The following is a 15,330-nucleotide window of genomic DNA, read 5'->3' as shown; positions in this document are numbered from 1 at the left end:
CTATTAACCTAAAAATTCTCCTAATTAATAAGATTGTGACATGTGGAAAATCAAAGGATGGGATTAGGAATGAGAATTAGTGGATTCCATGCATGGGTTAACAAGTGGATATATTAGGAGGATTTTTAGGAGAATTGGTTATGATATTTATCATTTTCCTTAAAATATATCTACGAATAAACTAAAACAGGATTAAGATGTTCTTTAAATGACAGGTGGTGTAATCCTTGATCGACACGGGTCCTTTTAATTTATTTATTTTTTTAAGTCAGTTTTTTTAATTGTATATAGATTCAATTTTTCTATTAGACTTAAAATTAAACTCTAACTCTTGGCTTATTAATACAAAAGATATTATAACTTTATTTGATTGATCGTTTTTTCATTAATAAGTTGTCTCTTTTTCTTTTCTCAATTCTTCAACTCCTATCACCTATAATAAGCTATTAATATGAAGATTTCAAAATTTTGAGTTTACGATCCGAAATCACAAGCTATTTTCCATCATCCATTATGCTTACATGTTCCGATTTTGATGTGATTCTAAAAATTTAAGATAAATACAAAAATCTAACTAAACATTACTGTTTATTATAATTTAGTTTCGATCATTGGTTTACCTTAGCCATAATTTAGTTCATACTCACGAATCATGTATAAGACATATTCGAATATTTTTATGATATAATCTATATAACTACCGTATATCATATATTCGTATAGATATTATGTATCTTGTATATACGGGTTTGGAGAGTTGGAGGTGGAGGGAGGAATTGAAGTACGGTAGGTTGTCAATTAGCCAAGTGGGTTTGGGTTTTGGTTTGGTGTTTAAACATGTGTTTTTTTTTTTGTTCTTTAATTTAATTACAAGTGGCCAAGTAGTGGGTGAGCATGTTGTACGACTTGGTAGAATGTTTTCGCTTTTATCGCATGGTTGATTGATTATAAATGGACAAATGGTTGTCTTTATTTTTCGATCTTCTGGAAGTAATAAAGTTGAACTCAAACATTTATATATAGTTAAACGTGACCAAGTTAATTCACAACCGGAGTATTTTACCACTTTACAAACCTTTTTTTCTTTTTTTTGAGATTTAATGAAGTTAATAAAATTTGTAAAAGTATTTAATTTATTATGTCAAGTAGAAATATTCGATAGTATATTTCTATAATTAACTGAATATCAATGAGAAAAAATATTAACTACAGGGTAATTGTTAACATGGATAAAAAAAAATTGTACTTTTTATATCAGGAACTCGCTATATTAAAAAAATATTTTTCTCCTAGGCAATGCTTTAAATTCTATCTTCACCCGTGAACTCGATCTCTATATAGACGATTAAATTGCATCTACATATACAAAAGTAATCTAAATTATTTCACATCCACCAAAAACAACTTAAAATTCTCTTCATGCATAATTCATGTAATATTGTGTACATTATATATATATCCAACCACAATTAAATGGCCGGCCAGTCATATATATATAATATAATCAATTCCAACAGATAATTCCAGATCGAATATATAATCTCACACCACGTACCACCAGCGGCCGGTACTTTATGTCACAAATTATTACTAGCTAGGTACATGCGCCAAAACCAATATAGATAGAGTATCACTACATAAAAGGACACAAAATTTAATAACACACTCGTATTTAACTAATTTAATTTCGGATCAAATTAGCTCTAATAATCTCCTGCATGCATGATCGTCCTCATATCCGGACAGGGATTGTCATCCAAGTAAAAGATTTCCGCTATAGGTGGCTCATCGCTTATGATGTTACCGTTTCCATGATCGCATACGGTAGTGTTAACGGCAACGTTGCCGTTTCCTTGAACCCTGACAGTCTTAATGTTTCCTTGATAGCGTACGGTGTTCATGACGTTTCCTTGATCGCGTGTGGTGTTAGCGTTTCTTTGTTTGCGTTTGGTGTTAGTTTTTCTTTTCTGGTCATATGGCCACTTAGGGATGCCAAGCTTCCTACAAATAGTCCTAAAGGTGGTTTCACCAACTGCGAAATTAAAGAATTGAGTGTAAGAAAATAATAATAATGACAATAATACAATAATACTGTAATATATATAATTCTTGCTATACGTATGACGTCTTTAAATGATCGGATAGAGCCTAGCTAGTAAATATAGAAGTTTACCTCCAAACTTTTTACAAACATGATAAAGAGGAAATTTCCAAAAAAAAGGTTCAAGATCAGGAAGTGTTATGCGCTTTGACTTAGTGTTGCGCCTCTTCTTTTGTGACCCATCGGCGTTGATCTGAAAGTAAAGCAAGTTGAATTTTACTCTAATTTATTATGGTAATATATGATGATGAAACTGGCTCAAAATTGAAATAGGTTCATTTAATATATCACTAGCTAATAAACCCGGGTTTAACCCGGACCGCTTAATTAAAAAGTTAAAACGAACAAATATATAGACTTATGTATGTAATTTAGGAGAGTTTTATGTATGTCCGGTTGAACCCTATTTGCTTCTTTGAACCCTATTTGTCCGGTTGAACCCTATTGTCCGGTTGAACCCTATCTTTTGCCTCTTTTTGGCCAGAAATCCTTTTGGAAGCAACCTCTGTACCTTTATGTAGGGGTAAGCTTGTCTACATTCTACCTCCCCTAAACTCGGCTTTTGTCGGATTGGGTATCGTTGTTGTTGTTGTATGTAATTTGTTGTCTATATTACGAGTATATTGTTTGATATAAAGATAACAATATACTTATAAAGATAAAAATTAATATATAAACTGATTAGGGTGATGAAAAAATAAAAAGTAACTAACATAAATCAATGGTAGATATAAAATTAAAATTAAAAAACTTAAGAAAAAGAATTTGTAGAAAATAAAAAAAATAATTATGACATCATAAATTTTTAGAAAATAGCTTAACAAAAAATGTTAACATGCCACATAAAGAAAAAAGTTCTAGAAACAATTCTTTTTTATTAATATAAGAGTACGTTAATTAACATATATGCCTCCTTATAGTATCAATTCCATCAAAATTCTTGTAAAATTTTTATCAAGTTTATCTGTGTTTTTAATTTAAGATAACATAATACTAGTATATTTTATTAAATACTAGCAGCAATCTATATATGTACCTACGTAGCTAGAAAAAAAAAATGTTACAACCACAAAGTTTAACAAAGATGCATATGGATTCATAATCAATATTCCAAAATGTAAATCTAGCTACAAACTTTGCTTCGATTGGAAATCCAATTGTAAGATTACAATCTCATCAGTAAAAGTACTTTCAGCTTGGAGATCTATATTTAAAACCACTTGATGTCACCCTAACTTTTGCAACTAATAAAAGTCTTTTAGTAGCAAAATATTCTCCGAATTAATACAGATATACATGCACTGGATCTAGTGAATCTACGTTTCTATATTTAGAAACTTTCTGCAGATAACCTAGTCAATTTCAGAAATTACTACTCAATCTATATGTATGTCTTAATTGATCATCCTGTCATCGGTATATATATTTATCTTCTAACTCAAAGAACATAAAATTAAGAACTTAATTATTTACACAAATCTAATATATAGAACACCTACATGTATGAGCATAACTAAAAATATATATGCATATCCGGCCTGAAACTACTTCTAGCATATATATATATATGGCTTTTTGTGTAACAAATGTGAGGGACAAAGTGTGATACACTTGATCTATCGATCCGGCCGGTGCATATAATTCATATATATATATAACACATGGTTGTGAAATAAGACATACCTCATCAAGTAGCTTGAGAAGTTCACCAAGTTCATCGCCATTAGCTTCAGTAGCAGCTACAATATTAAAATTGCAAAATGGTATAGGTATTAAGGAAAACTATTCTCCAGTGAACAAAATTACATGATTTGGTTGACTGGTTAAACTTGTTAGGCAAAAAGCAGATCGATATGATCCTAATTGAATAATCATCACATATCTAACTTTTTCTCAACCAAATCAAGCTCAAAAAACAACTGAAACTCTCTAGATTGTATTGATAATCATAAGAATTAACTAGGGAAAGAGAAGAAGTTTTAATATCACTTTTTTTTTATATATATATATCAGATTTCTAATCCATCAATACTTTTCAATCTTCTCTTATCCCGTCTATCATCTCAGCCTAGATCGAATAGCAGAAGCCGCTCCACCACCGGATCCGGCAATGATTGCAAAAGCCGAAGGAAATGAAGCTAGAAACTGAAGTTGACTTTTTTTTGAGAGAGAGAGAGTGAGGGTAGCAGTAATACAAAATTTTTATTTCACACTTCAATCAATATACAAATAATAAACCTAGGCTAAAGGACTATATAAGCATCAATTAATAATTAAAAATATATAATTATAATTTTGAGCTAGAACCTGCTTGGAAGTAGTTGCCTGGTGCATCCTCATCATACTCTCTGATGACACCACTTGTTGTTTGGTTGGTTCCCCGAATCATTATAGAATGATAGGCCATATTAATCAAGCAGCAGTGACTTTAAAATGATAGTTTCAGATATATTTGAAAGATCAAAACTGAGTGACCTGAGTTCAAAACTATTTATAAACCGGGTCAATAAAAAATCCATCCTTATTTGAGGGGTCGGAAACAAAAAAGACCACCAACTACATAATCAACCAATCACAATTTTTAAATCAACGCATGGACTTTAAGGGGCCACGTGTCCAATTACTACTGTAGTAATAATTTAAATTAAGATTGAATGATACCCAGTTTTAATGAAGTATTAATAGACGTAATACAATGCCCAAAACATTTAAACTTATAACGTTTATATTGTAAATTAATGATGTTCTATATAAGTATTAATTAAAAATTACGTTTGCTATTTTAAAGCTTTTGGGTAATAATGTTCAAAAAAAAAAAGCTTTTGGGTAATAGATAAGACGTTTTAAAATATTGTATATATCTGAAACAATTGGTTATTTTTAAGTATTATATTTTATTACATCTGAAACTGCGAAATTAAAGAATTGAGTACATACTAATCAAGCAGCAGTGACTTTAGGGAATTAAGTATTATATTTTTAAAAAAAAGCTTTTGGGTAATAGATAAGACGTTTTAGTAGCTTTAAAATGATAGTGACTTTAAATATAGTTTTTAGTAAGTGGTTAATTTTAAGTATTATATTTTATTACATGTTATTCATTACCTTGGCTACCAACACAAAATCCATTATATTAATTAGTACATACTCATTGAGTCATTGATAGTTTATATATATACCTTTGATGGTCTTATATGTTAGACAGGTCATATACTAGCTAGACAGGTCTTATGTTTAAGGCTACTAAAACAATTGCTCTAGGTCCAAAATGATGCATACAAATATTATAATAAAACAAATAGTATAATATTTTATTTAAGTATATTCCTTGTGCATTAGTATATATTGATTTTCTGTGAATTTTTTAGTATAATAATTTATATATTATAAATTTTACTTTAATAAATATTTATTTTACAATAACCAACATTATATGAATGAAATAATATGAAGTATCGGTCAACCAAAAGAACTCATTTAAATACTTGATATTGTATTTGAATTGTTAGTTTTATATAGACTAGGATAGTATCTATGCGACACAATGGTGTAATGGCGACGACGTTGGTAGTAGTGATGGGTGGTGGTGGCGTATGGCGGTAGCGGTAATGAACTTTGTTTAGCGAAGAAGTCATTTGAAAGTGAAAAAAGAAGTAAAATGTTGAACCGAATAAAAACTGAAGATGTTTGTGAAATTGTAGTGAAATTTATGATGAAATGCATTGTATTTATAGAGTGAAATCAAGTTTTAGTTGTTTAGGGACTAAAAGTGTTTTTTTTTTTTTGATCTGACCATTTCAGGGACTAAGTGTAATTATTTTGGATTATTAGTCGTTTCAAGTAGGGATGAGAAAAAAACTGTTGACCCGTACCCGACCCAGACCGACCCACCCGAAGGGCTAAGGGGTCAGATTACGGGTAAAGCTTTTGGTGCATTTTTGGGTTACGGGTTGGGCGAGTCGAGCTGGGTCAGGTGAAGGCAAAAACCGAAAAAAGGTTAAGGAAACTTGCGCCCCGCCCAAACCCGAACCGAACCTTAACAGGCCCGGTCACAGTTCCGATTTTCATGCACTTATGGGTCGCGGGTTGTTACGGATCAGGCCCTTTACACATCCCTAGTTTCAAGGACTAAAAATCTAAGTATTTTGAAAGATATTCATTCATGCTCTAAAAGTGTAAAAACAATTTGGCATATTTTGACACGTACACACTACTATTTAAAAAAAAAACAGATGGACACGTGACAACTCCTCATTGGCTTCAAAGCTGGTCAAAACTTGTCTATATTTGGCAAGTTGACACTACTAACTTGTCCAGTTGTCCTTTACGAGTAAAATAGATTTGTCACTAAAAAAATAGAAATAAACTACAAACTAGATGAGTGATAAAAGATCCTAATAACTTGTAATCCAACTTGTTGAATAAAAATAAAATCTCCTTTAATAATCGTTAACTACATATTAGTCTAAGAGATATTTAGAAACAAAACAAAGACCGAGTTGAACACCCTTGTAGGTAACGAATGTCATGAGAGAAGTTTCCTAGGAATGTCGTTGCTCTTCTTCAATTCTGACTTTGATATTTATAGAATTATAGGCAATGAAGCCTATGTCAAGAAGCAAATTCTGGAGCCAATTTTTGCGTTCTGAAATTCTTAACATCACCACCAAATGTTCGACCACATTTTCGTGCGTTCTGGGAGCCTTTCTTAAAACGTTATTGACATTGTCGCATTCCCGCTTCACATTCTCAGAACCGTCCTCTTTAGAACGTGAGAATTTGGAAACCTAGCCGTTTTATTTTATTTTATCTTCTTTTTCAATTACTTTCCATTCCCTTATAAATACATACATACAAATTTTAAACATTTCACATAACAACACACCATAGCCTCTTTACACCCTATTTAACACATAAAAACACACTATGGCTGAACTTTCTTTTGAAATGATCGTGTTCGAGATATCGACAACGGTGCCACCAAAGGTTGTTAATCATTCCAAGAGTGTATGTAAGGCATGGTATGCCTTACTTTAAGGAGACGTCTTTATATTTGTAAGGGAACACTATTATTCTTGCTCATTAGTTTCATCTAATCAGAAAGTTCTTCTAATTAAAGATCAAACCTCCTCTATCCATCCAATAAACTTTGAAACCCATGATTATGAGCCAACCACCATCATGACCATTTCTTTCAATCATCGGTCACATAATTAATAACATATTCAATGACGTCTCTATTCTTTCACATGCATTTGAATGGATTAGTGTGTGTTTACCTGAAGCATATATACATTTGAGTTGTTTCTTTGGTACCCAGTCACTACCGCTTTCCGATGGTTGCTACCCCTATTCTAATGGTAAATATGAAGATATTTTTGATGGTGTTGGTCTGTAGACCGATACTCATGATGATTTTAAAGGCTTGTACGTAAGGCGTAAGGTTGGTGTATGTACTTGGTGTCAATGTGTACTCTAGGAGTGAAGAATCCTAGAGAAACTTACCTCTTATACTACTATCGGATTACCTAACCACTCGTTTGGTCATCTGGTACTTTGTGTGGTGGTATTATGCATTTCACTGTTAGGGAGTCAGTTGTTGGAGGTAGTTTCATAATCACATTTGATGTAAATTCGGAGCAATCTCATATGAGGTGCCTTTCGTGGATTCCGAACAAGGCACTTGCTGCCACTGGCTATCGGGAGATGAAAATTTACATGTGTGGATCCTTGAAGAAGGTAAATGGTATCTAGCCCACCCATTTCCTCTAATATCACTCGATTTGTGGTATTCTATAACACATTATGTGACAAACGAAAATAAGTGGGTTGTGTTGACAAAATTTCAGAAGATTTTTTTTAACTCGAAACTGGTTTGATGTAGTCAGGTCGCTTTTATCCCGACACTTATTGACGTGTTTTTAAGGAACATTCAACATTGTTTACGGAGACCCTTGTTTCACCTATTAATTAGTATGTTTGTTTAAGGACTTTATGAAAATGTCGTGACTTAATCAAAAATGCTTATTTCATTTAGACATCAAAGGTGTTTGCTTTTTTTACTTAATAAACAAAAATAAATGTCTTGATTTAATCCATGCTATACGGACATTATTTATCAATTCAGTCATTTTATCAATTCAAACAAACATACCGTTCATTTATTTGGTTCTGCGCCAAAGAAAATATGGACAACAACATTGTATCTTTTGTTTCCTGTTTGTATGGTCCACTTCTCATGATCTACTAAGGACATTCTAGAAACGTATGAAGAAGATTTCTCAACTTGGAGTTTTTCATAATAGTACCTCGTACATCGATTTCACAGCTATCAATGATCCCGATGTTAATCCTAAAGTGATTAGAGGATTAACACTTGGACTTTTGGAAAAGGTAAACCGCCGATCCATCTCGTTGGCAACATTATAATAATAATGCTTGGATTTGTGGTCTTTGACCTGAACGCTCTACTTGTTTTTGTGCCTCCAATGCTGGTGCATGGTTAATAAGTTGACGAATGATACACATAAATTTGATCTCAAAGACCACAAACACCATGATTGGGGACATGTTGGTCAGTTGGTGTATTTATAAAGTTTTTGAAAGAAAAACTAACTTTTAGCCTATAACAGCATTCCTCTCTATAACAACATGATTGGTTGGTACTCAATTTTAAGTTTTATCTATGAAATGAAATCGTAAGTTATATCTTCATGTAGTGGAAACGAAGTTAATCTTCATGCAAGAGAATTGCTCAGACAATCTTCTGATTTTGGCATGCATTGTTGGAATTAAAAAGGTTCCTTCCGGCTTCCGCTAGGCAGAAGTTACCAGAACAAGACAAGGGGAAATATTTGGGTCATTTTATTTATGAACCCTTTATTATGCTTATAAAACAGGACTATTAAGATCAAAGATCTATTGGGCATTTGGGCCACACACAAACAATCCAAAATCATTGCATTATCTAGCTAGCTGCCTAATTAACTTCAATACGGATCATGATCTTTTTACAAAATAGAACCGGCACCTTTTCAAGTTTTACTATGACACTATTGCTATGCTAGAGTCAACTAAACATGTACGAACTCATGTTATGAAAATGACAAAATAATACCTTGTAAGTTTCATAAAATGAGGACTAGGCTTCAGGGTTCTGATTGACGACCGGCCAAACCAATAGTCTGATCAGAGTTTGTATGTTTGGTTGTTTAAAAGCACTCAGTGAAGCCATTAAGTCATTATCACAAGCAATCAATATCATGTCACCATCTTCGTCTACATATTTGAGGCTAAAGCTTCCAACTATTAGCTGAAACCTTGTTGCAACCAACTCCTCCAACTTTACCAATCCATCAGAAAGGTTGAATGAAAACTTCAAAGTATTCTCTCTGTATGTTGCCTTAATCATCACATTTTCCGTTGCATTGACTGCTATATTATCGATATATTTCTCTCTGATGGTTGTGTCAGGCAATGCAGCATGATCAAGCAGACCTGTTTGTTCCTGTTGATGGGGTACAAGTGTGGAACTATGCTTACCATGTTCAATAGTTATATCCGTTCTATCTAATGGTTCACCAAAAGCACCAATTAGCGGGATTTGTGCTTCTTCGGATGCATGGATGGCTACAACTGTTTGGTCCTGCTTTGGAAGAATATCATTCTTATCAGGGCCGTTCTTATATGGCCACCTTGGTATACCATGACTCCTGCAAATGCGCTTTAAAGTGGATCTGCTAACTACATATATACAATTTACAAAGTAAAGATGATAATCTTAGAAAGAAAACACATATATAGTGGCCGATCCAGCAATTTTTTAACAGTGGGACCAAAAAAATAACCTTACAAACCGACTACAAAAGAACAGCACAAATAACTTTTAAATAGCGTTTATACAGCAACAAAAACCTTAACGGGAGGTCATGATGAGGATCCAATGTGGTTCCGGGACAGAGTGACCTTCTTTACCATTTTTTTACAACAATAAGGCCATCCACATTCACAACCTACATTAACCCAATCTTTTATAAAAAAAATAAATTCTCTCTTCCACCTAAATAATCCAACCTAACTCAACCTTTTAAACACATTCACAACCAAGCCTAAATTACCTTTTCATAATATATTAATGTGAAGAAAAACACCATGTGGGTTTCTTTTCCAGTCACAAGTTTACATGTGGCAATGACTCAAGTCGCCATGTGGGTTGTGTTGCCGCCCTAACACTGCATTCTCGAGTTTTTATAAAAAGAAAAGAATGGAGAAGATTGGATAGGGGAGGAAAGGATAGAAGATTACATTAAAAAAAAAAGACATTCTCGAGTTTGAAAGGAAACTAAAGGAAAAACAATCTAAACAAGCAGAACTTCATAAGAGACGAATGAAACCCACCATGTCCACCACGCAACCACCCCTTCAATGCAACCACCACCTGAAACCGCCTTCCACCACTTGCAACCACCCCTCCCACCTCGTCCCGCCTATGAACTACTCAAAAAGAAAGCATACCTTCAAAACCAAATTTTCATATCTGAATAACTTCTCAAGGTTTTTCTTTTTATTTAAACTAGATAGTATGATATTTGATTTTATTATGTTTATGTATTTGGATAAAAAGCCCTAGATAATGATAAACTGGTAATTATATATGAGTAAAAGACTTTCCATCCAATTCAGGCCAAATATGGCTCGAAAGTTTTTGGATAAAAAGCCCTTGAGTTTCCCTTTCTTTCCCATTCTTTTCTTTGAAGAGAAAAACTCAAGAATGAAAAAAATGAAGTTTTCTTTGCCTTTCCTTTCTTATCTATACCATATTAATAAACAAACTATCATCCCCTTTTTTCAACTCTCTACCTTTAAAATACCCAAAATACCCTTAATTTCCAACATATTCCTAACTCACTCACTAAATCTACCCAATATATCCCTAAAATATTTTACACCCATATTTATCCAAACTATCTATCTCCTTTATTAATTAATTTAAATATTTCCACCTAATATCTCTATAATATTTTTAATAAAGTTATTTATAGAAGATACATCTCTTAACCATAAAATAACTACACTACCATTTACGTCAATTACTTTTAGATTAATAAACACATCATTACCACCACCGCCACTAGCATCACCCGTTGCCGCCATCGCCGCCGGCCCGCCGCATTGCGCGGGTACCCATCTCGTCCCATAAAAACTCAAGAATGAAGTGTAAATCACTACAAAAGATGACTTTCAATTTCTTTTTATTACATATATATGGTGACTCACCTCTTTACAAAGTCACTACGTCTGGCCTAAATGAATTCTATTAATAAAGAGTATCAAGTTAAAACTATATAATTCTCGTATTAGATTATCAAAATATAGTCACGACAAATTTCGCATAACAGTGTTGTAATATCAAGTTAAAATTATACAATTCTCATACTTTCAACAAAATATAAGAGTTCTAAAATATAAAGGAATATAAAGGTAACTTATGGTTATTTTTGTTTATTATATAAAAAAAGGAAATATAAAATTTGACTAATTGATTAAGTTCTTAATTAAAAACAAGGCCAGTTAAGAGAGAAGGGAGATGCCAGCGATAAAACCCTATGGGCCAAAGTTTTTTAAACTATGAGGGGCCATAATATGATAAAAGTTGGGCTATATATAACAAAAAGTCAGTTCTACATTATTGGGCCAGGTTGAGGGTGAGTCCAATGCCCACCCTACTTGTAAGCCAGATGCGCCACATCGTTCGAGTGTGGAGGTAGCAAAATGATTGGTCAGGCAGGTTAGGTAACATTAGAATGGATCACAAATTCACAACACGTATTTTCGACTTTTAGTGCAGGTGGGCCAACAGAGAAATATATTTGATCTTTTGACTTTTGAAACTAACAAATTTGTTAAATTTGAGTAGAAAAAATAACTTATACATATTATCAATGATAATAGATTTAACTTTCTTCAACAAAGTAATTTAAAATGTTAGTGCATTCAAATGACATTAAAAAAGTTGACTTGATCAATTCATTTGACGTGTTTCCTTTTTAATTAAAATTTTCAGCTTGACCAGTCAGAGATGAAACAGAATAAACCCATCAAAGGTAAAGGGGGTTAAAATTGCCACATCTTGACATCGCCAACAAACTAAAAACTCACCACGAAGGCTAACTGCAGCGTCCTCCATTGTCTTACCGTAATGTTTGCTGATTTCCTCGCGACTAATTGTCTTCTCTGATCTCTTCCTTTTTTTCCTTGGTTTATCAGCATTATTATCAAACTTTTTACTTGCTTTCCATGCATTATCATCAAGAATTTCAGTCCCTACCTCCAAACAAGGAACAACACTCTTGTTTGTTACTGCAGCAGCAGAATGAGACGGCTTAAATTTTAGATTATCCTCTTCCACATGCTCTACATAAGCAACTTCACTCTGATTCTTTGAAATCGGAACATCAACATCATTATGTTCATTCTCCACCAACGGCTGTTCATCATCCGACTTTGTTGGTGACTTACCTTTTTCGGTAGCCGATAAAGATTCGGGGTTCCAATGAAGAGGAATTCCCCCAATGACTTGTGGGGATGACATACTACCTAATTGCACCCTAGAGGCATTCTTAATCTGCTGCCTCACTGTTTTCAGCAATCTTTTTACCACACTTTCTAAATCTGCCTCGTTTTCGCTATGCGGTGGCAAAAATAACTCGATAACATATTCAACATCCGTTTCAAGACTTTTCATATAGACAGCTAAACTACTAGCTACCGCATTCACACGCGCATACGGACCCAGAGGATATTCGTCTTCACTGAGATTCGTTACATCTCCACAGAAACATAAACCATGAGATGACAATGACCTCCCAACAACTCCTTGCCTTTTGTCCAAGTGTCTCTCTTTGCAGGCTTCATGGAATCCCCACATGCTCAAGTCCCGAACATAGAATGGTAGACCAGATGTTGACATGCAGGCTTTCCCTATGCATCTTTTATTGAAACTACTACAGACCTTCTCTAGATTTCCAGAAGTGGCCACAATACTGCTGTATCCAGCCAAAGCCCATGTCTGAGCTAGAGGTAACTTCTGATCCTCACAAACCATCTTCAAAGCCATAAAAATTTCATACAGTTCATATTGTCTTCTTTCATCTGCAACCTGTGTCTAAAACTTCAAAGATAAAGCCACATAAAATACACATATAAGTATATAAATTGGCCTGCATGAACTTACATATAATCTAGTATCCTCAAACACGTTTGGGGACTTCAGATTCTCTTCCTGCCATTTTACAAGTGAATTAAATATTGTTAGACTCGCACATCCACACCAAAACCACTGAGAGCCAATATGCATGCATGTGCATATGAAATGAACAAAAATGATGATATGGTGGCAAGAGTACAGCAACCTTTAATGCTCTCGAAACTTCTCTAACCTCATAAGCATAATCAACGTAGCTTGATGATGTTATAAGTTCGAGTACACCTACACAGGAACCACTGGCAGGTTCAAATACAGGTAAACTAATATATCCATGGATATTGGAGCAAGCAGCATAATCTTGTACACATTGTCTGGTAGACAAACTATGTACGTCCAAACTCCATTCTGGCAACTTTTGGCAATAAACACGACCAGGGGGAGCTAGTTCATCCCTGTGTTCCTCGTCCACAACCAACACACGCTGCTCGGACTTCGACCTATACTGGTAAAGCCCTTCATCAACAATACCAAGACCAAAAGGTTGATCCAAAGTTGTCAGCAAGCACCGCTTACCGACATGAATAGGCGACCAAAACTGAACAAGCACATGTGGCTCACGAAAACTCATTAGCATAAGTGCATTTGTGATTTTCTTCTTAATAATCTGCCGGCGGAAACCTATAGAAAATGCAAATCACAGTAAAGACAAATAGTGCCAGATAGAACAACCCCTTTTGGATTATAATACAACAAACGAATGAACTGTTCAACAATGTAACAGTGTTTTTACCGAGCTTGATAATTAGCGTTTAATAAAAGTTAAATCTTTTTAAATACAAGCCAATTTACTGAGCTTTAATCACTAGTTAACGTTTAGAGCAATTATATTCAAACTTGCGTTACATTTTATTTAGGGATAAGTGCTTCAAAATATATTTAACTATAGTCTAAGACCAAGTCTAAAAAAGTATAGACCACCACCAAGGTGGCTTAGTGGTAAGACGGCCCGGAGATCTAAGAAGAGATCCGAGTTCAAAATCTCCCTTGGTAAGGAATACCCAAGTTAGAGTTCAAAAGTGGCCATGGGAATACAAATTAAGCCGAGAACAGTAGAGCCAAAGGCTCAACTCTCCCCGGCTTTATTTTTTATTTTTTCCTATCATCAAAACAATAGGATCTATCAAAATTTGAATTGTTATTTATTGTATATATGTGAGGATTTATATAGCTTATTTATAGGCCACATGGATCTGGATACATACAATAGCAATATCATGAAATGTAAATACATAGATAGATACAAATTATACAAGTGATTAGAGTTGGATAAATTTCAAGCTATTATTGTATCGATTGCAAATAAATATAAATCAAAAATATTGAAGATTAGGTTCTGGTCAATTTGATAGTAGATGAAAGCAATCGATCACTTTATAAAATAATCATTGGGTCAATTTATATTTTTATTTTAAACAGTTGAATTGAATTGAAAAGAGTGGTCAAGGTCCGACCGGAAGTTGACGTTTCAAACCATATAAAGTAAGTAATATATATAATAAAATAATAAAAACAATAGGCGGACAGAACGTACTGGTGGATTGAGGTTCATCGTCGTCATCTTCTTTTTGTTGTTCTTCAAGATCTGGGTTCCCAAATACCTGAAGGGAAGTCAAATAGTTGGTTCTTGTTGTAAAATCAGGTTCACCGTAACATTTATATTTCGATTTTAAGGCATCCCCTAATTTGCTTTTGCTTGTTGCTGCTATCAGATCGCCGCCACTCATTTGTGTGCTCTTATTATTATTATATTATTGTGTAAGGGGAGGAGTTGTTTGCAGGGTTCATACAAAACTGTATTGACCTAATTTTCGATGGATTAGGTGGTCGTGAACTAGTCCTTTTTCTATTTTAAAGGGAAACTTTACTCAATCTTGACGTGTTGTGTATTCTTTACGCAAGTTTGGTTTGGTTTGGTTTGATTTGATTTGATTTTTCGTGGTTCGCTATCATTACTAAACTATAT

At 33.7% G+C, this 15,330-nt stretch overlaps 1 protein-coding gene and 1 long non-coding RNA gene across 6 annotated transcripts; both read right to left on the bottom strand.

Moving 5' to 3' along the window:
• Positions 1-1,454: 1,454 nt before the first annotated feature.
• LOC122579064 lies at positions 1,455-4,308 on the bottom strand. Its single transcript, XR_006320587.1, has 3 exons — positions 3,785-4,308; positions 2,174-2,294; positions 1,455-2,032 (listed from the first exon to the last, which is right to left on the bottom strand). It is a non-coding gene; the product is annotated as an uncharacterized LOC122579064 (long non-coding RNA).
• Positions 4,309-9,048: 4,740 nt separating this feature from the next.
• LOC122609943 (protein NLP7-like) lies at positions 9,049-15,234 on the bottom strand. 5 transcript variants are annotated; one of them, XM_043782905.1, is made up of 5 exons: positions 14,899-15,234; positions 13,513-13,985; positions 13,335-13,382; positions 12,296-13,265; positions 9,049-9,844 (listed from the first exon to the last, which is right to left on the bottom strand). In XM_043782905.1, the coding sequence occupies exons 1-5, from the start codon at positions 15,089-15,091 to the stop codon at positions 9,243-9,245; spliced, it is 2,286 nt and encodes a 761-aa protein (XP_043638840.1). In that variant the 5' UTR covers positions 15,092-15,234; the 3' UTR covers positions 9,049-9,242. The 5 variants fall into 5 exon arrangements, with proteins under 5 accessions (XP_043638840.1, XP_043638835.1, XP_043638837.1 ...); XM_043782900.1 differs by having other exon boundaries at positions 12,260-13,265; positions 14,899-15,233; XM_043782902.1 differs by having other exon boundaries at positions 12,260-13,259; positions 14,899-15,233.
• Between the last annotated feature and the right edge of the window lie 96 nt (positions 15,235-15,330).

Source organism: Erigeron canadensis, chromosome 8, assembly GCF_010389155.1.
Source record: "Erigeron canadensis isolate Cc75 chromosome 8, C_canadensis_v1, whole genome shotgun sequence".
Classification (NCBI taxonomy): Eukaryota; Viridiplantae; Streptophyta; class Magnoliopsida; order Asterales; family Asteraceae; genus Erigeron; species Erigeron canadensis.
The sequence above is the reverse complement of the archived record's forward strand: the minus strand, read 5'-3'. Positions and strand labels throughout refer to the sequence as shown.